At 41.8% G+C, this 24,896-nt stretch overlaps 1 protein-coding gene across 2 annotated transcripts in view; it reads right to left on the bottom strand.

The window, feature by feature from the left end:
* Nucleotides 1-24,896, bottom strand: part of PACRG (parkin coregulated) — a 499,437-nt gene that overhangs the window by 232,995 nt on the left and 241,546 nt on the right. For both annotated transcript variants that reach the window (XM_038771400.1, XM_038771408.1), the window contains exons 3-4: nucleotides 16,335-16,506; nucleotides 10,422-10,571 (exon numbers count right to left, since the gene is read on the bottom strand). In XM_038771400.1, coding sequence (XP_038627328.1) covers nucleotides 10,422-10,571; nucleotides 16,335-16,506 — 322 coding nt within the window. The remainder of the gene's footprint in view (nucleotides 1-10,421; nucleotides 10,572-16,334; nucleotides 16,507-24,896) is intronic.

Below are 24,896 nucleotides of genomic sequence, written 5' to 3'. Positions count from 1 at the left end.
AAAATGGAAATTGAGACTTTGAGCCCTGTGAGGGTCAGGGACTGTGTTCAACCTGATTTGCTTGTATCCACCCTCGTGCTTAATGCGGTGTCTGGCACATAGTAAGCGGTTAACAAATACCACAATCATTATTACTATTATTATTATTATTATTATTACCATTATTATTAAAGCTAGTTGGCTCTAGTTCCAAGAATATCAATCACATGGGAAGCAGCATGGCTTAGTGGCAAGCGCCTGGGCTTGGGAGTCAGAGGTCATGGGTTCAAATCCCGGCTCTGCTGCTTATCAGCTGTGACTTTAGGCAAGTCACTTAACTTCCCTGGGCCTCAGTTACCTCATCTGTAAAATGGGGATGAAGACTGAGGCCCACGTGGGACAATCTGATGATGTTATATCTATCCCAGCTCTTAGAACAGTGCTTGGCACATAGTAAGAGCTTAACAAATACCAACATTATTATTCCTCTGCAGGGGCAACTGTCCTGGGCTATGCTGTCTTGGCCTGCCCAAGGGTAAAGAGCAAGGACTGATAGGGGGAGGTGGGAGGGGGGTGGTAAAGGGTGGTAACGTGCAAATGAAGTGAGGGGTGGTAGAATCAATCAATCAATCACATTTATTCACTGTGCACAGAGCACTATACTAGGAGCTTGGGAGAGTATAACAGAGTTGGCAGACATGCTCCCTGCTCACAAAGAGCTTACACTCTAGAGTGTACACTTTAGAGTCTACACTCTACACTCCACCACTTGTCAGCTGTGTGACTTTGGGCAAGTAACTTCACTTCTCTGGGCCTCAGTTACCTCATCTGTAAAATGGGGATTAAGACCGTGAGCCCCACATGGGACAACCTGATCACCTTGTATCCCCCCCCAGTGTTTAGAACAGTGTTTTGCACATAGTAAGTGCTTAATAAATGCCATCATTATTATTATTATTATTATTATTATTATTATAGGAAGCAGATACTGCAGCTTCAAAAGAAGAGAAGGTGGGAGGGCAGAGGGGCAGGATAATAATAATAATAATAATGATAAATAATGGTACTTGTTAAACACTCATTACGTGCCAAGCACTGTACTAAGTGCTGGGATAGACACAAGATAATCACACATGGGGCTTACATGGGGCTCACAGTCCAAGTAGGAGGGAAAACTGGTATTGAACCCCCATTTTTGCACATGTGGGATCTGAGGCACAGCAAAGTTAAATGACATACCCAAGATCACACAGCAGAGAACAGATTAGACCCCAGGTCCTTTGACTTCCAGGCCGACACTGTTCCCACTTGGCCATACTGCTTCTCGCTTCTCCAGATGATGCGAAAGAGGCATTGGAGTGGTGAGAACCAGGTCGATACTTACTCCTTTGCCCACAATTCCAGAAGAGAGGAAGAAGGTGAGGCACTCTCTGGAGAGAGCGGCAGTGGAAGCAAAATCATCTTGGGTGAACTACATCACTCCAGACTAAGGTTCTTCCCTATTCCCACCATGTCCGGCCATCTAAGCTCAACAGAGATTTCAGTGGGATGAGAGAGGAATGGAAAAGTCTGAAATTCAGCCTGTCAATCAGGCAGGCATGAAAATTTCACGAATCAGAGGTGAGGCTGGCAGAATGTGAAGGTCAACATTTTACCCTTTTCTGTTTCAGTTACTTCCTGTTAATGACAGTTTATGCCTAATGGTAAATTTACCACAGAGAGATCTTTTCCCCCTTCAAATAAAACTGTCTGCTCTCTCCAGATGTGCCCTATACGTAGAGACCTACTAGAAGAACCAATAGGAGTTCCCAAACATATTTTAAAATGCATGCCCAATTTTTTAATTGGTTCAAATTGCGGAACGTATTCCTGTTAGCAGAACATTATACTTCATTGACTGTGCTGAGTCTATCTTCAGCTGTTATTGATCACGGCTGAATGATATAAATTGGTGATAGGAAAACATTTTTACTTAGTAATGCATGTAAACTGGGGGAGAGGGCTGAAAGCAGCTGCTTTGATTAGCTGGCACAAAATGGCTGTTAGAGTAGATCAATGAAACTTTAATTTACTTGAGTACATTAAATTTTTTTAAAAAGTATCCTTTGTAACTGCCTCTCACTAACACGCTTTCTGGCAAATACATTTCTCTTTCTAACATACTGTTGCGCTATAAAGGTGTTTCAGTAAAATAAACAATGTTTCATTTTTGCTTTTGGTAACTGTCTCCTCACCATCATTAAAGAATGAACTTTTGTATTTAAATAATGGAATTAGAATTAGATAAGGGATAACTGTGAAAGGCCCCGCTCCTCCGTCCTCCTGTTTCCCGTGCTCCTAAATTGTTTCAAAGATGTTCTGCCTATTCATAAATATAGTATATACTGAGCTTCTGGAACCTCCAAATTAATCAATCAATCAATCAGTCAATCAACAGTTCTTACTAAGCAATGACCATTGTCCTAAGTGCTTGGAAAAGTACAAATACAAAGAAGTCAGTAGACAAATTCTCGGTCCACAATGAGCTTAAAGTCTAGAGGGGGAGACAGACATTAATAGAAATCATCTACAGATATGTACATTACTGTAAGGATTAAGGTGGGGTGAATATCCAGGGCTTTTTAAAAAATCACTTACTATGTGCCAGGAACTGTACAAAGTGTTGGGGTAGATGATCAGATTGGACAGAGTCCCTGTATCACATGGGGCTCACAGTCATAATCCCCATTTTACAGATGAGTTAACCGAGGCCCAGAAAATTTAAGTGACTTGCCCATGATGAAACAGCAGTCCAGTGGTGGAGATGGGATTAGTACCCAGGTCCTCTGACTATGCTCTATCCATTAGGCCATGCTGCTTTTCAAAATGTTCAAAAGGTACAGATCTAAGTGCAAAACCCGAAGGTCAGGATGCATTTTATGATGCCTAATGTCTCACCCGTCTGAAGTCCAAATCAAAGTAGTGCTAATCCCTATCATGATACTCTTCTTTTAGTGATTTTCCCCATTAGCACTATTGGATTTTAATCAATCATATTTATTGAGTGCTTACCATGTGCAGAGCACTGTACTAAGTGCTTGGGACAGTAAGAAATTTAGCAATATAACAGGCCCATTTCCTGCCCACAGCAAGCTTGCAGTCTAGAGGAGGAGACCGATAATAATATATCCAAATAAAATTATAGATAGGCACCTAAGTGTCGTGGGGCTGGGATGGAGGGATGAATAAAGGGAGCAAGTCAAGGTGATGCAGAAGGGAGTGGGAGAAGAGGAAAAGAGAGCTCAGTCAGAGAAGACCTCTTGGAGGCGACGTGCCTTCAATACGGCTTTGAAGGTGGGGAAAGTAATTGTCTTTAGGATACGAAGATGGAGGTCATTTCAGGCCAGAGGCAGTATGTGGGAGAGAGGTCCAAGGCAAGATAGATGAAATTGAGGTACAGTGAGAAGGTGAGCATCAGAGGAGCAAAGTGTGCAGGCTGGGTTTTAGTAGGAGAGTAGCAAGGTGAGGTAGGAGGGGGCAAGGTGATTGAGTGCTTTAAAGCCAAAGACGAGGGGTTTTTTTATGTGGAGGTGGATGGGCAAACACTGGAGTTTCTTGAGGAGGGGGGTGACATGCCCTGCACGTTTTTGTAGAAAAGTAATCTGGGCAGCAGAGGGAAGTATGGACTGTAGTGGGGAGAGACAGGAGGCTGGGAGGTAAGCAAGGTGGCTGATACAGTAATCACGGTGGGATAGGATAAATGCTTGGATTAACATGGTAGCAGCTTGGATGGAGAGGAAAGTGTGGATTTTAGCAAAGTTGTGAAGGTCAAACCAACAGAATTTAGTGAAGGATTGAATATGTGGGTGGAATGAGACTCAAGGTCAAGGCTATGGGCTTGTGAGACAGGAAGGATGGTGGTGCCATCTACAGTGATATGAAGTAAGGGCAAAGACAAGATTTAGGTGGGAAGATAATAATAATAATAATAAGTTTGGTATTTGTTTTAAGCGCTTACTATGTGCCAAGCACTGTTCTAAGCATTGGGGGAGATACAAGGTAATCAGGTTGTCCCACATGGGGCTCACAGTCTTAATCCCCATTTTCCAGATGAAATAACTGAGGCCCAGAGAAATGAAGTGACTTGCCCAAAGTCACACAGCTGATGAGTGGCGGAGTCAGGATTAGAACCCATGACCTCTGACTCCCAAGCTTGCGCTCTTTCCACTGAGCCAGTTCTGCCTGGATATGTTAAGTTTTAGGGGATGGCAGGACATCCAGGTGGGATGTGTTGAATGTAAGACTCCAGATCAGGATGGAGATGTAGACTTGGGAATCACCCGCAAAGAGGTGGCAGTTTGAAGCCATGGGAGAGAATGAGTCCTCCAAGGGAGTAGGTGTAGTTGGAGAGAAGAAGGGGACCCAGAACTGAACCTTGAGGGACCCCCACAGTTAAGGGGCAGGAGGCAGAAGAGGAGCCCATGAAAGAAAATGAGAATGAGCAGTCAGAGAGATAAGAGTAGAACCAGCAGAGGATAGTGTCAGTGAAGCCAAGATTGGACAATGTTTCCAGGAAAAGGGGTTGTTTGACATTGTTAAAGATAGACGAATGTCAAGGAGGATTAGGATGGACTAGAGGGTGTTTGGTTTGGCAAGAAGGAAAACATTGGTGACATTTGAGAGGATGGTATTTGTGGCGTGAAGGGGACAGAAGCTAGATTGGAGGGGGTCGAGAAGAGAATTGGAAGAGAGGAACTTGAGGCAGTGGGTGTATGCAACTCACTCAAGGAGTTTGGACAGGAATGATAGGAGGCAGATGGAGTGATAACTGGAGGGAGCCATGGGATCAAGGGAGATATTTTTTTTTTTAGGATAGGGGAGACATGGGAGTGTTTGAAAGCAGTGGGGAAGAACCCATCAGAGAGCAAAGAGTTGAAGATACAGTTAAGGAAGAGAGAAAGGAGGGGGCAAGTGTTTTTATAAAGTGAGAAGCTATGGGCTCTGGTCTTCCTTACAGAGCTATCGCACGGTGCAGTGGTCCTCTGCTTTTACCTCACAAGCACTGTGAGCGAGGTTCTTTATGATGGGTATATATCAACCAGGTGAGCAGCCTTGAAATGCACAGCTACTCTGTTTTGCATTGTTAATTTCCCTTCAAATAGATAAATCAGTAGAGAACGTCGTAACCTCAAATCAAATCTGAAACAATACAACACCAAAGTACTCCGCTGAGAAGCAAAAGAGATTTATACCCTGGTATGTAGCAACCAGGTGACCTTTAGAGGATTCAGACGCTGCACGTAGCCAACATTGAAAGAGCTTATTTCTAGCAGTTAAATTACAGGTGCTAGAGTGTCTGGACTCGGGTGAGAATAAAATAGACATATACAAAGCTGTTGGTAAGGTCAGTAAAGAGTCCATTTATGCAGGTGTACAAATACGTATACAGAGTTACTCTGTTAATGATCATAAAAGTTCAGTGATCATTCACTAATTCAATCATATTTATAGAGCGCTTACTGTGTGCAAAGCACTGTACTAAGTGTTTGGGAGAGTACAATGTAACAGCAACCTGACACATTCCAGCCCACAATGAGCTCATGGTCTAAATTGTGGGCAGGTACTCTGTAAAAGCGTCCTGTCCCAAGTGCTTAATACAGTGTTCTGAACATATTAAGCACTCAATAAATATGACATTGATAATATGCACTCCATAAATTCCATAGATTGCTAGATTGATTGGTCAAGTTTTTGGATCTTGGGAACACATTAATTTGCTTTACAACACTTTCCATCAACTAATGATATTTTTAGAGGACTTACCTGGTTCAGAGTACCTAAACGCTTGGAAGCATTCAATATAACAGAGAAGGAATGCATGTTCACTGCTTATAAGGAGTTTACAGTCTAGATGGCTCTCCATCCAAATTGCTACCATGTTCATCTGAACAGTTATCCTACTCATTCTTGACTACTGAATCAGACTACTTGCTGACCTCCCAGCCTCCTGTCTCTCCCTATTTCAGGCCAAACTTCACTGTGCTGCCAAGATCATTTTCTACAAAACCGTTCAGCCCATGTTACCCCACTCCTAAAGAACCTCCTTGATTTCCCAATACAACCCAGACCGCACACTTTGATCCTTCTCATGTCAACCTAATTACTGTACTTAGATCTCATCTATCTCCCAGACAACCACTCACCCTTTCTCTAGCCTGGAACAGCCTCCTTCTTCATAGCCAACAGAAGATCACTCTCCCCACATTTAAAGCCTTATTAGCCACCTATCTCCTCCAAGATACCTCCACAGAGTAAACATCATTTCCTCTTCTCCCACTCCCTTCTGAGCTGCCCTGGCACTTGGAGTTTAGTCACTCCTTTAGTTGCTCCTCCCTCAGCCCCACAGTACTTATATACATATGTGTAATTTATTTATATTAAATCCCATCTCCCCTTCTAGACCACTAGCTCACTGTGGGCAGGGAACATGTCTGCTAACTCTATTGTACTGTACTCCTCAAAAGCTTAGTACAGTGAGCTGCACACAGTAAGTGCTCAATAAATATGATAGATTAATTGACAATGGATAGTGGAGACAGTGCACATAAAAAAGCCCTGAGATTTCACAAATGCATTCCCTAATCATATTGGGTCAAACAATCACTTTTCATCAAAGGATGTAATAAATGGAAAAGCAAGTGGTTTTGGTTTATGAAAACATAACTATAACTAACGCCTTCGATATGTGCCTTCTGAACTTGCATTTGGTTCTGGATTTTCCAGATATATTTCCCTCTCCTCCTCCAAAATCCTTTTCGAGATTCGCCTCCTCCACAGAACGTTTTCAAACAGGCTGATTTGTCTCAAGGATTCCAGGAATTGCCAACCAATCTATTCCTGTTGCTTAGGATTTCTGTGTATGTGAATTTTCACTTTTCTAGGCTTCTTATTTCTGTTTATATGTATGAGTGAAATGTGTATTTGTCCAGCTCTTCCCAATAGACTGGCAATTTACTGATGATCGCGGTGAACCCCCAATGTCCAGGGTTTAACAGCTATCCCTGTATATTAGTAATCGCTATTTTATTAAAACAGCCATACCCTAATGATGATTTGTCAAAGAATATGGATGTTACCAAAGGATTCTTCTAACAGTTTGTCATCAATACAAGCCCAGCATATATGATGGCCAAGTACCAAATTTTCATTTGAAAAGTGAAACAAACACCCAGAAAGAAAATGGGAAATTGCCAGAGCGCAATTCTTTTTTTTTTTTGAATTTGTGTTATTTCTCAATTCCTATAGATTATATTATCCAGTCCCTTTGGTGGAATGAATACCTTCCGTCAAATCTTATCATCTTGAAAATAGGGTGCCTTAAAATGTTTTTAAAGCAAATTTATTTTAGTAATGAAAGTGCAGCTATAGTTGGAAATTGTGTGATAAACTGGAATTGGATTCATTGGTATAATAGCTGTCTCTTAAAATAGGTTTTTGTTTTTATGACTGGAATGCTCCAACATTGAAAATGAATCTTCAGCAACGTTATGTGCTGGAATCTGGAATTTTGCTGACAATATTGAAAGATAAGTAGAAAGGGGAGCCAAAGCTAATATTTATATCCCTATTTCTCAATATTCTTAAACATATTTCTGCTGTTGTATTGCTGATGCCCTCATTTAGAAAAGATGAAAGCCAGTTTGCCAACCTCTGGGCCAATTCTAGTCAAGGCAGGATGAGGAGGAATACATACTGCAAGATATGTTAGGGACTTTATAACCAGTATTTATTACTTTGACAGTGGGTGAGCTTGTATTTCATCTCAGGTTTTTCTTGGGGTCCTTTCCTCATTGGTGAGAGCGAAGAATAAATTCTTCATACCTCTCCTCATGTGTTTCTAAGGACAGAGAATACTTGAGGTTCCAGATCTCATTATCAAGGAGAAAAGTCTCCTACATCCACCCATTTCAGGAATGGAAAAATATCCCGAAACTGTCCTACCACTCAGTCAAGGTCAGAGACAGGAATTCTTGTGAAGTTAACAATTCATTTAATGCTCACAGAGCCAAAGTGCATGCTGGTCAAAAGAGTCTCCCCAGACGATATTGTCCAATTAAGAACATGGACTCTGAATATTTTCCTCAGACTGACTGCTTAATTGGTTTTCTCTAAGTATGCAAAACTGTTGTTCAACTGTGCTCGATTGCCTCTCCTCTCCCTGATTCAACTAGAAATCCCACCTCTTCCATTTTGTGCAAAGAGGGTCAAATATAATCTTTGTTTTACCAGTGGTTAGTTGCAATTCATCATTTCTGACATTGATATTGGATGGCTGTTCAATCAAATTAAAAATGCTGAAACCAGAAACTGTTTTAAGTTTTAAAAAAGCAGCTACACTAACTGACACTAATGCTGGAGAAGGGGTGAAACAGCTTAAGAGAGCTGGTCTAGGAGCTTTGGGAAGGAAGAGCAAACAGGCTGACAGATGCCAATCCCTGTGAAGTTAGGGACTTGGATTGTCCTCCCTTAAGCTCACAGTTCAGCTCTCTCACTTTTCCTTGGCTGGTGGGGTTTGAAGCCTCAGAAAGTCCTGATACACGCCAACATCCTTTTTTTTCTAATGGCATTTGTTAAGAGCTTATTATATGTCAAACACTGTTCTAAGCGCTGGGGTAGGTAAACATTAATTATGATGGACAAAGTCCCTGTCACACATGAGCTCACAGTCTAAGTAGAAGGGAGAAAAGGACAACTGCGGCAGAAGCAATGTGGCCTTGTGGACAGAGTGCAGGGCTGGGAGTCAGAAGGACCTGGGTTCTAATTCAGGCTCCACCACTTGTCTGCTGATAGACCTTGGGCAAGTCACTTCATTTCTCTGGCCCTCAGTTACCTCATTTGTAAAACGGGGATTAAAGATTTTGAGCCCCATGTTGGAATTAAACACTTTGAGCCCCATGTGGGACATGGACTTTGTCCAATCTAATTATCTTAGATCTACCCCAGCACTTAGTACAGTTCCTGGCACATAGTAAGCAATTAACAGATACCATCAAAAATGGCAAAGAGAAGTTAAGTGACTTGCCCAAGGTCACACAGCAAGCAACTGGCAGAGCTGGGATTAGAACCCAGGTCATCTGATGCCCAGAGGACTCCATGTTGCTTCTCATTCTTGCTACATTAAGGTCAATGACTATTTCAGTAAGCAGCTGGGGCAATAAATATTTTGCCACAGCCCTAATTTTAGTACACCAATCCTCTTGATCTAAATTTGAGCCTTAGCTCTATAAAAAGCACACTGTCCTTTGGCTATATGCCCCTCCTGGCCTCAACCCTCAAAATTAGTTAATCTGTCTAATCTGAAGTGTCTTTTATAGGCCAGACAGTATCACAATTCACCAGTTCTAAAGAGATTCTACAAAATGCAAAGTTCCCTCGAATCTTTCAGGATTTCTTATTTAGTCTTCAGTGCCGGTTTTACACAGAATTCAAATAGCCAACATGAAAAACGTACAACGCAATACTGCAATGTGTAAGTTTGATTTGCGGCAGCCAACTTGAAACGTATAGGCTGGATTTTCCCCTCCTTTCATCGGACCATCACTAACAGGACAACGATTATTTAGATGGCCATTTTCAGTGAACTCTCAATCATGCCATTGCACGTGAAAAGTATAAAATGCCACTCGAGAACATGAGAACTGGTAAGATAGATACTATTTCAAGAGGTTTAGAAGAGAGATTTTGCTTTTGACTTCAGAGATCTTAAAGACAGGTGTGCCAGGGTCTTATTTAGCTTGTTCATCCTTAGATAAGAAAAAACAGAAAACCACAAACTCAGACCCAGGTATGCTAGATTGGAATAATGCAATCAAGCCAATTTGTCAGCGGTAACTTTTCAAATCTGTATAAAATTTTAAAAAGTTTAACTCAAAACCTCTTTATTTATCTATAAATGAACAATTAAATCATTTAGAGTTCAGGTTACCTGTCCCACATGCTAAGAAAACCACTGTTCATCTTTTTATTCGGACCTAAATCGGCAATTATCGGTGATGAGTCAGTTTCCCCCCAAAAAAAGAAGCAAGAATTGGAACTGAATTAGCTAAAACCCTGAAAAGAAGAGGACTTTTGCCACCTTTCAAAGTACTCAAAGGTTGTAAAAAAAAAAAAAAAATACCAAAAACCTTTGCAGTTTAATTATTGGGAGATTATAGAACTGATTTAAGGGTTTCTCTCCTAGGTTAAGTAAGCTGAATGTGTAATAAATGAAAATGTTAATTTTACTGCATCCGGAGGGAAAAGTGGGCGATGAAGAGAGTGGGAGAGCCCGAGTGATTCAAAGTTCCAGATGGATTTAGGTTTCCAGGCCGAAATAAACTCCAGCTCCATGGACCACAAATCTTACCTCGAGTCCCATTTGGTTTTAGGAAGGGCTGGTACGGGGACTACCAGGGACAACTCACCATTCATGTTCTTAAAGATGTTTAAGATGGGAAGGATTTGACGGTAGTAGGGCACGAGAGCTTCGCCCACCATGTCAGCTGACACAACCAAGTGCTGCAGAACTTTGAGCGTGACGCAGATGACCTGTCGGTTACGGAGGTTCAGTGCGTCTGTGATGGGGAAAAAGAAGCAGCAGAAAGCAGGAGGATTAATTTTGACCATGTGAAGAAGGAGAGGGAGAAGCCCTCTAAAGGCCAAATTTAATTAAACCGGGCTCCACTGGGGATTGTCGTGCGGGCAGGGGGTGGGGGGGTCTTCATTAGGCCAGCTTTGAAAGATGGATTGCGTCCTGCTGTTATAAAACAGTGCCTTGTCTGACTGTTATTTGTTCCCACACTTGTGCTGACCAACCCCAAGAATGCAGCTCATTAACCCCTCATTCTGGATAAGTTGCTGGCCTGGTTAAAAAGAAGTCAGTGAGTACCACTGGAGTCAGTGGAACCTGTGGAGGTTGACAACAGATACATTCTTATCGACAATTAGCCTTTTGGTGGGTTTGCCCCTTAGAAATTGCTTTATTCCTTTCTCTCGACAATTCTGGCCATTCTTAAACCAGAACAATGAGTCAAATGTTTGGTGAGGGGGAAAAAAATAGAAATTCTGTCGGCTCCTTTTAAAAGACAAACTTTGGAAAACGCAAAACAAAATTCCATTATGCCTACTTGAGCTCCCGTGTCACGGCAGCTGAGTTTTCTCTACTCACACAATTGGGTGTCTCACATATGGTATGTTTTCATTAGTACGAAACTTCTCCACTCATGGCCTTTGCCACAGTTCTACAGCTTAAGAATTGATAATATAGTTGAGAACAATTTGGGAAGCAGCATGGCCTAGTGGAAAGAGCATGGGATTGGGAATCAGAGGGCCTGGGATCTAATCCCGGCACAACATTTGTAGGCAGCATGATCTTAGGCAAGTCACTTCACTTCTCTGGGCCACAGTTTCCTCAACTGTTATTTAACGCCTGTCTCCCCATCTAGACTGAAGGTTGCTGTGGGCAGGGAATGTGTCTGTTTATTATTATATTGTACTAGCCCAAGCACTTAGTACAATGCTCTGCACACAGTAAGTGCTCAATAAATACGAGTGACTGACACATAGTAAGTACTTAACAAATGCCATCATTATTTTCACTATTACTAACAATGACAATACATATTTTGAATATATAAAATTATTAGACATAAAATTATCTTAAATCATATGCCGTAAATGTCAAGAATGTCAGAAAAATGTATGACGTAAAGTCTGCCATTTGCGCTTTCTATGTTTTTTCGTACTACCAAGTATTCTTTTCTTGGAAAATGCATATCTGAGCCTACATTTGAAATGACAGAATATTTAAACAAGTGTAAAGACAAATAAATGCCATCATTCCTTAAACTGATCAGGCTAAGGTTGCAGAGCTCTCGACCAGTTTTTAACCACAGAGCAACATTCATTTTAAATCTATAACCAGCCTTGAAACTGTGCAGGGACCAGAGAGCTTAGAGAGAGGCAGAGTGGGTCTGATGGAAATCAGACAGCAGGCAGAAAAAAAATATTGGGCAGAAATGAAATCTAATTTACTCAGCTCTCTTGAGTCTTTGTTTCATAAATTCCCTGGGAATAGGTGTGTGTGTGCGCGTGTGTGTGTATGCATGAACTCTGAATGTTTTTACCACATGGAGATGTATTGCCATACAGCTTTTTGGAAAATAATGTTCAAGATTGCAGAGTTCTATTCCCAAAAAGCTGTCCTTCAGTGGAATGAATACTGACCTGACTGGTCCACATCATGGGGGCATTTTATAGCACGGTTTCTTCCCCTTATGCACATTAATACTCATCCCAACTCCCACAGTACTCATGAGAACCTTCTTATACGCTACTTATATGTCTATTTTAATGTCCAATTCCCCAAGAACTGTAAACAATTGTGGGCAGAGATTGCAGCTACCAATTCTGTTTCACTCTACTCTCCCAAGTGCTCAATACAATGTTCTGCATATGTACTTCTGCATATGTACCACTGATTAATTGATCGATCGATAGACAGATTCCCCCAGACCCAGGTGGGAACCAGAGTTCTGGTGCCCAGCCCCGGACTAGATTGGCACTAAATCAATTTCTGCACTGAAACAGCTCAGCCTAGTGGAAAAATCATGAGCCCGGGAGTCAGAGGGCCTGAGTTATGATCCTGGCCCCACCACTTGTCTGCTGTGTGACCTCAGGAAAGTCACTTAACTTCTCTGTGCCTCAGTTCCCTCACCTGGGAAATGGGGATTAAGACTCTGAATCCCATATGGAACTTGGACTGTGTCCAACCTGATGATCGAGTATCTTCCTCAGTACCTAGTTCACTGCCTGTCTCAGAGTAAGCACTTAAATAGCACTTGAAAAAACACACATAAAAAAACAAACAGGGTGCCACTACAGGTTCAAACTATCCATTTCTAAAAGTTATAGGACTAAAAGGATCCTCTTTCAAGTTGTTCATGACTTCCAGGGAGCTTGAGTATTAGTAAACACATTTTACAGGGAGCAGGAGTGGATATTGAACCATTAAGCTGCTTATTCACAGTTCCATCTAAGAATCAGTGGACGAGCCAGGGAAAGAATCCAGAAGCCTCCTGTCTAGAGAAAAAGGTGGCTTTTTCTAATCACTAACATTTCCTCTGGGTTATTTCCTGTGTGTTTGATCATGTTGACAGAGCCGATAACACCTGATGCCTAGTGGAAACCTGAAAAAATCCATTGTGGCTTCATTTTCTGTGGCAGCACTGTCATTCTCAGTGACAGAGTATGGTGGTCACATTTTCCAAAATGCCAAGTGGAACTTGGGCAGAGCTGCCAGCTGCAGCCAAAGAGCCAGACTGCAGAACGGGAAGATTTGCTCCATTTTTTCCAACCTCCTCATTGCCTTAACTTCAGGGTTGATGATTCATTCAATCATATTTACTGAGCCCCGACTGTGTGCAATGCACAGTACCAATCGCTTGAAGCTCTGTACTGAGCACTTATTGATGGCAGATGCACCATGGTTTCACAAGTTAGGGCAAGAATGGCACCGGCAAATAACAAGAAGAGCCGTGTTTTCCCCAGGTGGAGATTTCCCCATCACCACAGTCCTTGTTAGTGATCTTGATCTCTGAGGTCCTGCTGTGAACCCTTAGAATGTCCCCTAAAGGCATCAGCAGAGATGATCAAGCGCTTAGTACAGTGCTCTGCACACAGTAAGTGCTCAATAAATACGATTGAATGAATGAATGAATCTTGGAAGCTGAGGTCAGGAGCAAGTGAACTGGGGGGTAAGGGGTCACTGTGACCCCAGCTTTGCCTACTGTTTTCACTGTGGCTTTGGATTCCTGGAAGTGACTCCAGTTGAGATGGGTCTGCCACTGGCCACAGGTGAAGACGCGTAGCCTAGTGGATACAGCACGGGCCTGGGCGTCAGGAGGATCTGCGTTCCAAGCCTGACTCCACCACCTGTCTGTTGGGTGACCTTGGGCAAGTCATTTCACTTCTCAGTGTCTCAGTTTCCTCATCTGTAAAATGGGGATTAAGACTGTGAGCCCTATGTGGGACAAGGATTGTGTTACCTTGACTCTACTCTATGGATCCGCTACCAGAACGTTTGCAGGCGGAGGTGGGGCACTCTGGGAGAGATGTGACCATGGAATGCTAAGCGCTTAGCACAGTGTTCTGCACACAATAAGCACTCAATAAATACGACTGAATGGAATGAACGAATGGCGTCACTAAGGATCAGAGGTGACTCGACGGCATAAGACAAGACCCTAGTGCTTAGAACAGTGCCTGGAATATAGTAAGCACTTAACGAATACCACCACTTTTATTATTAAGACAGGAGAAGACGGGAGGAACCAGGGAGAAGACGGGACCAACTGATCCCACAGCATTTTGAACAAGACTCCTGGGTCCCACTACCTCAAATCTCTGATAATACCTGAGAATTTCCAATTAGGTCCCCCAAAGGAACACTTTCTGGGCTGTTTGCTCTTTGACCCCTGTTCCTTACCCAATTCTTATTCCCCACCAAAATCCTTGCCCACACACAATGATAAATTTGCAGTCATGGCACTGGCCCAGTTATACCAGGGCCTTAATTTTTTTTAATGGTATTTATTAAGTACCCACTATGTGCCAGACACCGTACTAAGTGCTGGCGTTGATACAAGATGAGCAGGTTGGACACAGCCCATATCCCTCATGGGCCACATATTCTGACCCCCATTTTATAGATGAGGGAAATGAGGCACAGAGAGGAGAAATGACTTACCCAAGGTCACACAACCACCTGGTGGCAGAGCCAGGATTAGAACCCATGTCCTTCTTTGTCTCAAGCCCATGCCCTTTCCACTAGTCCATGCTGATGTAAACCCAAAGACTTCCTCAATTCTTCTCTGACTGTGGCAGTACAGTGCTGAGAAAACCTCTGTGATGTGTTCCTTGATATCCACTTGTAATTCTCCATTCCCAGCTTTCCCTCTACTAACCAATTATAGACCATTCTTTCACAAAATTTAACCAGTCCCAAACTTATTAATGTTTTCTGCCTGCACAACGTCCATTGGAAATGAACTTTTATGCTTACTACCTTCTGGGGGAAGAAATCTACCCTAAGACTACATTCTTTCGATGGCAATCAGAGTCAGTTTGTCCATTTACGTTTTATATCCTCAATTCAGGGTGAGAGTCAAAAGGTACTTTTGGGTAAGGTGGATTTATGAAATCTTCCTTAAAATATATTGATTCTACTGAATGCAGTAAATGCGGTCAAAAGGAAATGCTATAACAACGTAAATCTAGCTTCCAATACTGGCTACCAGCAAGAGTGTTAGTTTTCCTGGCCTAAAGCAATAATGACTTTGATTTCATACCAAATTTAAAATAACCCCACTATTACCCTCAAAATGAACCAGGACTTTTGTACTTTATTCTGAAGCGACGAGAACATGAGCAGGACAAAGAAGAGAATTAGCTTAATCCGAAAGATTGACGAATACATTACAAAGGATCCCTCTGGTCAGAAGAAGATTCTCTTCAATTCTCTGTACCTAAGACCTATTTAAAACCCTATTTTTCCTTAGTGAAATAGCATTATAATAAAGCTTACCAGGAATACATTCTTTAAATATTCCTTGTCTAGTCTGCCTCAGCAGAAATGATTCCAGGAATAGCCACACTGCTTTACCTGAAGAAGTCGGCTTCACTTTCACTCAGTTCTGTTGTATCATTTTCTACCACTTAGATATGAATAATGATAATAGTAATGACAATTATGGTATTTGTTAAGCGCTCACTATGTGCCAGGCATTGTACTAAGCCCTGGGGTGGATACAAGCAAATTGGGTTGGGCAATTCCACATGGGGCTCGCAGTCTTATTTTACAGATGAGGGAACTGAGGCTCAGAGAAGTGAAGTGATTTGCCCAAGGTCACACAGCAGCCAAGCAGTGGAACCCATGGCCTTCTAACTCCCAGGCCCATGCTCTATCCACTAAGCCATGCTGCTTCTTGTATATATATATCTATCTATATACATCTATATATGTGTGTATACATATAGCGATCACATATCTATATATCACATATATATATACATATAGCTATATATAGATATGTGTGTATACAGACCCACACAAACCTTTTTATACACATGTGTATATATACATATTTACACACATATATATGTATATATACATATTTACACATATACATATATGTATAAATGCATTTATATTCACATACATTAGGAATTTACGTGGAATCTAGGACTATACTCAGTTTGCCATATACATTTTACCATCTAATTAGCAAGCTGTCAGAAAACTATACCATGTAAGTTTTTTTTTTCACCCGTTCACTTACTTTTTATTGGGATAATGAGCTGTGGAATGACAGGAAGTATCTTGTTCCCCCCATGTTCCAGCATGTCATGGATTCCTTGGCGAGCAAAAAACTCGTAGGGAAATGTCATTTCACAAAGCCCGTCGAAAAACAGAGGCAGGTAGTGATGATAGTCAAGCTTCTCAATTTCCACCTGAAAATAGAGGCAGAGGGAAAGCAATGTGAAAGCTGCAATTAAAATCCCTGGAGAAGTCAAAGTTAAGGAAACAGTATGGTACACTGGAAAGGGGCAGTAAAATTGTCTTTCGCAAAAGACTTTAATCGAGCCATACAATAATTACAACACTGAGTTTCTAACTGATTAGTCATGAGGTTGAAAGGCATTGACCTTTTAATCTCAAGACTCAAACTCCTCCTGGATTTTTTTTTTTTTTGACAGCCAGTGTTTTTTATTCTGTTCTTTGTGTTGGGATGTTCCCATTTGGCATGACGTTGCACTTGTCAAAAGTTAACAATTGAGGTATCTGGGTGGTTCAGCAGCTAAAAAGAATGAACTTTAATCCACCTGAAGTTGCAAGAAAGGTAGAATCAGGTTTCCCAAGAATGTGTGGCAGATGGAATTTGTGGAGGTAATAATAATTAATAATTATGGTATTTGTTAAGCACTTATGTGCCAAGCAATGTTCTAAGCACTGGGGTATAAAAAAAGGTAATCAGATTGCCCCACTTGGGGCTTACAGTCTTAATCCCTATTTTACAGATGAGGTAACTGAGGCCCAGAGAAGTTAAGAAGCTTGCCCACTGTCACATAGCAGACAGAGCCGGCAGACAGAGTGGCAGAGCCGGGATTAGAACCCACATCCTCTGACTCTCAAACCCGAGCTCTTTCCACTAAGCCATGCTGATTCTCAGGTTGATGTCAAAGAACATTCATGCTCCTGATGTGGTCACGTCCAACCCTAAAAGTAATAGTACAGCCTAAAAAGTGAAACAACCACTTTCTGCCTTTGCCTTCAGCCTTAACACTCCACATTTCTTCTAAAAAGCCTGAAAAGGCTAGATTCCAGTCATTGGATATCACAAGTAGCAGTGTGGCCTAGTGGAAAGAGCACAGGCTTGGGAGTCAGAAGACCTGCGCTCTAATGCCAGATCATCAATTGTCTGTTGTATAACCTTTGGCAAATAACCTCTCTATACTCCCTCTTGAGCCCCATCGTGGGCTGGGACTGTGTCTGACCTGGCTGTCTTGTTATAAGAATAATAATAATAACAAGAATAATAATAATAATAACAATAATAATAATAATAATGATAGCATTTATTAAGCGCTTACTATGTGCAAAGCACTGTTCTAAGCACTGGGGAGGTTACAAGGTAATCAAGTTGTCCCACAGGAGGCTCAAAGTCTTAATCCCCATTTTACGGATGAGGTAACTGAGGCACAGAGAAGTTAAGTGATTTGCCCAAAGTCACACAGCTGACAGTTGGCAGAGCCGGGATTTGAATAATAATAATAATGGCATTTATTAAGCACTTACTATGTGCAAAGTACTGTTCTAAGCGCTGGGGGGATACAAGGATAATTAGATTGTCCCACATGGGGCTCACAGTCTTAATCCCCATTTTGCAGATGAGGTAACTAAGGCACAGAGAAGTAAAGTGACTTGCCCAAAGTCACACAGCTGACAATTGGCAGAGCCAGGATTTGAACCCATGACCTCTGACTCCAAAGCCCGTGCTCTTTCCACTGAGTCACACTGCTTCTCTGTTGTCTGTCTTGGTGCTTAGTACAGTGCTCGGCATATAGTAAAGTATTTTAACGGATACTATAATCCCTCCAGTGAGTGAGTCCATGTTATTTCAACATACTTGATTTCTTTGGGAAGGCCACATATCCTCACTGCCTAGTTTCTCCATCCCTGTTAACAGCACTGCTCTCCAGCCACTTCTCCAGGCTTTGAAACTTGGAACCAGTTTTGACCTTATCTATCCTTCGGGCCATTTGTAATCCAAAAAAAGGCAAACTTTCATTGTTGCAGACAGGTAAGATCATTTTTAGGTATGGGTCTTCTAGTAAAAAGCTAGTTAAATAGCTCCACCTTTTACAGTCAGCAACAATATTACAATAATTTCATAAGATGAATTCAACTGAATATACTTGCTTAGCATACATCCTTTTTTTCCCCACACTTACCCCTCTCTTCTATTTCCTTTTCTTTCAGTAGCCTCATTCAATATTTCTAAAATGATCGATGTGAAGATCTTACATTTCGACATTGAGAAAATAGCAAATGCCAGTCAAAATGCCAAGAAAATATCATTTTGGAGAGTGGAGAAATATGAAAGAGATATTTTAAATTAAGATGAAGCAAGAGGAAGAGGGTGACCTTCTTAACCATTCTCGGAACTGTAAAATGTAACAGCAAACTGTCCTTGATGTTAAGAAACTGTGGCACTTTTTAAAGTCACCCAAGTCATACAGGAAAGTCATTCAACTAATACCACTCAAGCTCCCTGCAGAAATGAAATGACTGAAAATTATCTCCATCTTCTGGGGTCAAGGATCGCGGCATGGAAAACTTCTTCCCTTCTTCAGTGTGCTGATTTCAAGCCAGGAATCATTAATTAATTCATTCATCCATTCAATCATTAATTGAATGCTTACTGTGTACGGAGCACTGTTCTGAACGCTTGGGAGAGTACAATATGAAAATAAAACAGACACATTCCCTGCCCACAATGAGCTTATAGTCTAGAGAAGAGCTTACCATCGCTGAGTAGTGGTATCCCCTGACATGGCTCTTTATATTCTGATGCATTCAATGATATTTGAGTGATTACTGTGTGCAGAACAATGTACTATGCGTTGGGGTAGATACAAGGTAATTTGTTTGGACACAGGCCCTGTCACACATTGGGCTCACTTTCTTCATACTCTTCCAAGTGCTCAGTATGGTGCTCTTCTCCCCCTCTAGACTGTAAACTCACTGTATTTACAATGGACTATTTACAACTCCATTGTATTGTACTCTCCCACATGGTTACTGCATGCATTAAGCACTCAATAATTACCATTCATAATAATAATAATAATAACATTTATTAAGTGCTTACTAAGTGCAAAGAATGTTCTAAGCACTGGGGAGGTTACAAGGTGATCAGGTTGTTCCACATGGGGCTCACAGTCTTAATCTCCATTTTACAGATGAGGTAACAGGCACAGAGAAGATAAGTGACTTGCTCAAGTCACACAGCTGACAATTGGCGGAGCCGGGATATGAACCCATGACCTCTGACTCCAAAGCCCGTGTTCTTTCCACTGAGCCACGATGCTTCTCTATTGATAGACTGTATATTATATGCAGAGCACTGTATTAGGGAGATAGGGAAGGTGGTAGAAGGAGAAAGAGGGTCAGATACTAAAAAAAATTATACATAGGTGGAAAGGGGATTGACTTAGATGACATTATCAATCGGTGGTAGTTATTGAGCCCTTACAATGCACAGAAAGATAATCAGGTTGGATACAGTCCACAATCCATGGGGGGCTTGTAGTCTTCATATCCATTTTACAGATGAGGTAACTAAGGTCCAGAGAAGTGATTTGCCCAAGGTCACACAGGAGACAGGTCGCAGAGCCAGAATTAAACCCAGGTCCTTCTGATTCCCAGGCCTCTGCTCTACCCAGTAGGTCACTCTATGTTGATGTGTCCGTGTGTGTGTGTGTGTGTGTGTGCGTGTGTGTGAGAAAATGAATTGGGTTTTATGCATTCAACAGGAGATGGCAGTGGGCCTGGAACCTTCCATCTCACACTTCCTATGGAAAACTAGGTTCACTTTAGAAAGAATTCCTTTGCACTGCTTTTTCTAAAAATGGAACCTCAATGGAAGAGTGGCTGGGATAGAGAATACGAACCTCTCCCAGACTAGCCCCTGGTTCCATTCTGTTTTTTTCAAAGGTACTGAAGAACAGAAGACATTTGTGAAGGACACAGAGCAATGAATCCACATTTAGCTTGCAGGCAGAAAGCAAGAGCATCTAGCAGCTAAGTTTTCTCATGACGAAGGTATTTTTTGGTAGGTTGGAATACCTTCATGTAAAATCACACTAAAGCTTTAGCGTCAAAGGTAGAGGTTATAAATCCAACAGCATTAGGGTAGAAAAATGCTCTAAGGTCAATGCTTTAATTTCTGAATTAATGTTACTTCATTACATGGTTTTTTTCCCCATGAACAATGATGCAGGGATATTGAGAATAGGGATGTAAAAAGAGCGGATAAAAGAATAACTATTTTTGGTACAAAATGGTACAGTCCCAAATCCTGTTATTGTATCTGAAAACCAGTTAGCCTAGTTTCATTCTATCCTTTCTCTTCTGCGTTAAACTTTTGACAGCTATATTAATGTACCTTCATAAGAGAATTTGTGTGATGGTAAACACAATCCTTACAGCACAACTTTTTGAACACTTGTTAAATCTACTATAGTGACATATAGAAAAATTTACAGTACGTACACAGGGATGTAATTCTAGCAAAGGGCATCTTAAAAGCACAAGAGCGCAGTGCAGTTTTTTAATGTTGTTTCCTTTGTCATGAAAAGGCTGAGCTCCTGTCACTGTAATAAATAGAAATCAGTGTAGGTTCCATGGAAAGACACACCTAGAGCTCCCCAGATTCCAAGCCCTAGTCTGACTGTATTGTACTTTCTCAAATGCTTAGTACAGTGCTCTGCACAAAGTAAGCACTCGATAAATACGATTGAATGAATACCTACTGCTCCTTTCCAAAGTTGCACATTGGCCAAGATAATCAGAGTGGCCTAGGGGAAAAGGCACAGGATTGGGAGTCAGGAGATGTAAATTCTAGTCCTGGCACTGCCCCCTTGACTGCTGTGTGACCTTGGGTAAGTTACATCACTTCTCTGTGTTTTAGTTTTATCCTCTCTAAAATGGGATGAGGTTCCTATTCTCCCGCCTCAAGTGGGAGAGGGACTGTGTCTGAACTCATTATCTTGTGATCTGATGTTTGGCACATAGCTGGCAGTATATTTATTACTATTGTCATTATTAGATGAGCAAGATTATCATTTCGGATTTTCTTTGATCCACTGTCTCCCCCTTGATACTGTAAGCTCATTTGGGGCAGGAAACGTATTTGCTCATTCTGCTGTATTGTACTCTCCAAAGCACTAAGTGTAGTACTCTGCACATAATAAGCGCTCAATAAATTCCAATGGTTGACTGATTGATCTGCTTCTTTTTTCGGGCTGCCTGTTTCTCTGCATCTCTATATACCTGGCTTCTCTTTATCTCCCTCAAAGAGCAGTATCTCTTCACTTGTATGTGCCCCAGTGCTTAAAACAGTGCTTGACACACAACAAATGCTTAATAAATACCATCATTATTATTACTTAGCCCATTCTTCACAGATCTGTAGACATGTATCACCTTAGGATATCTGCAGAAGTGGACTTGGAGCTCTTGTTAATTTATTTTCAATTTGATTTTACCAGAAACCTCTCCCCTGAAAATAAAATCTGGCAACCCACCAGAGTGAATGGTGCCAGAGTGCACAGGTAATCAGAATGGCGGGACATCCCAAAATGGAATCCAGGCCTCCTCCTACTTGTCAGGAGTTTCATGGTACTCCCCACAGCTTGTGGATCAATCCATCAATAGTATTTATTAAGCGCTTACTAAGTGCAGAGCATTGTACTGAGTGCTTGGGAGACAGAATTGGTAGACACGTTCCCTGCCCACAAGGAGTTTGCAGTCTGGAGAGGTAGCCACAGAACCATACAGAGGCTTCAGGGCACCCAAGGAATTAACCCAGCAAGTATTGGTTGGTTGGAACCATTTTAGACTGATATAGTGTCCAACTACCCAGTGTTCAAAATAAAATGGTTTTGAATGCTCTGCTCCCAGTGCACCACTCAAAAATGATTGCCAGGCCTTCTACACTACAAGTTCCACCACTAGATGGTAGGCTCCTTGTGGGTAGGGAATAGTCCGATTAATCAATCAATCAATCGATTGCATTTATTGAGCATTTACTGGGTGCAGAGCACTGTATTAAGCACTTCGGGGAGTACAACACAACAAATATAACACATTAGCCTTACTGAAGGCACATTTCCTCCGAAAGATCTTCTCTAAGCCCTCTCTTCATCTTCTCCAACTCCTTTCTGCATCACCCTGACTTGCTCCCTTTATTCATTCCCCTTCTCAGCACCACAGCACTTATGTACATGTCTGTGAGTATCCGTAATTTATTTATTTATATTAATATCTGTCTCCCCCTTTAGACTACAAGCTTGTTGTGGACTGGGAATGTGGCTGTGTATTGTTCTATTATACTCTCCCAAGCGCTTGGTATAGTGCTTTGCACACAGTAAGCGCTCAATAAATATGATTGAATGAATGAATATTCTCTGCCCACAACAAGCTTCCGCCTCTGTTGCACTGTACAGTGCTCTGCACACAGTAACGACTCAATGAATCTCACTGATCGAATGGTTGATTTTAAGTAGTACTTCTGGCAGGGTGGAGGGAGGAGACACCGGGATTCCAGCTCCTTCTGGAATTCCCGGGATCCTCTAGGGCTTTCGAATTACTCCTTCTTCAAACTTTTTTGTGGGAAGGTAACGTGCCTACCAACTCTGTTCTATTGTGCTCTTCCAAGTGCTCACTACAGCTCTCTGCATACACTAAGTGCTCAATAAATAAGGACTGATTGAGTGCTTCTTCTTCCCTGTTTCCACCAAGCTAGGACTGTGCGGCCCAGGGTGGGGTATACTGGCCCAAGTCATTTCACCTTAGGCTGAGTCCCCCAGAGTCCCTCTGGAGATGGTCCAAGCACTCTGGGAAGTGCTGGGGAGACCTAAATCAATCAATCAATCATTTTGATTGAGCGCTTACTGTGTGCAGAGCACTGTACTAAGCACTTGGGAAGTACAAGTTGGCAACATAAGACACCCAAGGATGTCAAACGGCCTGACCAGGGACTGCTGGATATTTAGCCAGCCTGCGGCTTCTTGTTGTGACATCTGGGCAGGGAATGTATCTGCTAACTCTGCTGCATTGGACTCTCCCAACCACTTAGGACAGTGTTTTGCAAATAGTATGTGCTCATTAAATACCATCGGTTGACAGTGGCAGAAATCTCTGATATTGGGGGGGGCAGAGGAGACAAGTACAGGGGAGACACAGCACTGTGCTAAGCACTGGGGAGAGCACAATAAAACAGAGTTGGTAGACACATTCCCTGTCCAAAATGAGTTTTGAAGGAGCAGTTCTAAGGCCTAGAGGGTCCCAAAAGCTTCTGAAGGAACTGCAATCCTGGTGTCTCCTCCTCTCCCTCTGCCAAAAGCACTATTTGAAATCACTCAGCCAATCAATGGTCCCTACTGAGTCCTGAGTGCAGGGCACTGTACAATACCACAGAGCTGGTAGGCTCATTCCCTGCCCACAAGGAGCTTACAGTCAGCCTAGTGGAGGAACACATAGTCTAGAAGGCCAGTTGCAGCTTATTAAGCCCATTAGCAAATCTTTGAAATCACTAAAGCTTATTAAGTCCCTAAGGTGCTAGACCATTTTTGTCCCAGTAGAATACAACCAGTTGGGTTAAATCCACTTAAAAAACTGGTTGTTAAGTCCACATTCCACATTCCAAAGATGACATGTTTTGCAAAGGATAGCTGCCTTTCAGGACTTCTAGAGCAGATGTGAATTTTATGGACTCTCATCCTCAATGGACATCTGATCAGATACTGTTATTATTCTACACCATTTGTGTTCTAGACCACTAACTTTGGTACTATTCAGAATCCCCCCCCACCTTCCCCCCGCCGCCCCCCGCATGCAGAATGCTGGAATTCAAAATGAGGAAAGAGAAAAGAAAATCCAAAGTGACAAGTCATGATTAGTTTTTTTCATCCCCATAAAGGGGAGAAAATAGAAAATAACTAATGTGTACAAAGCTAGTTTGGATGCCTCCAGCAGTTTGTAATAATATCTCAGTTTGCACTGTGGTAGATATATTATTGTTGTCTCTGGAAAATACAAGATTAATTAAGAGCCATGTAAAATAAGGAATGTTACATTCAACTCTGCCACAACTGGTTGGCTAGAAGGTTACTGGGGGGTTAGGAACATTTTTCTGACAAAATGTCTGCAGTTTCGGTGATCCGTATTACTGAAGAGATTGGGTGTGAGAACCACACAATACTCTATGCCTGAGATTCCAAAAGAATCCTTGCATTATAGGAGACCCGAGTATACCTCTAAAAAGGCTCTGAGATTAAAAATATCATTTTGACTCCATTTTTAGTTGACTTAACACACCCTTCTTTTGCACCAGTGATTTAAAATCTCTTGATGGAATTATAACCAATTCTTGTACAGTTGGAGCCATGTTATTCCCTTTCTCGAACCAAAAACAATTTATGAATTACCCACTCCTTCCACTTGTCAGATTCTAATCTGACACATTTGTGCACTGGTGCTCACATACCTCTATTGCTTGAATACGATTTAGTGTGCAAAATCACTCCAACTGAAAATATTAAATTAGAATCAGAGG

Source organism: Tachyglossus aculeatus, chromosome 2, assembly GCF_015852505.1.
Source record: "Tachyglossus aculeatus isolate mTacAcu1 chromosome 2, mTacAcu1.pri, whole genome shotgun sequence".
Taxonomy (NCBI): Eukaryota; Metazoa; Chordata; class Mammalia; order Monotremata; family Tachyglossidae; genus Tachyglossus; species Tachyglossus aculeatus.
The sequence above is the reverse complement of the archived record's forward strand: the minus strand, read 5'-3'. Positions and strand labels throughout refer to the sequence as shown.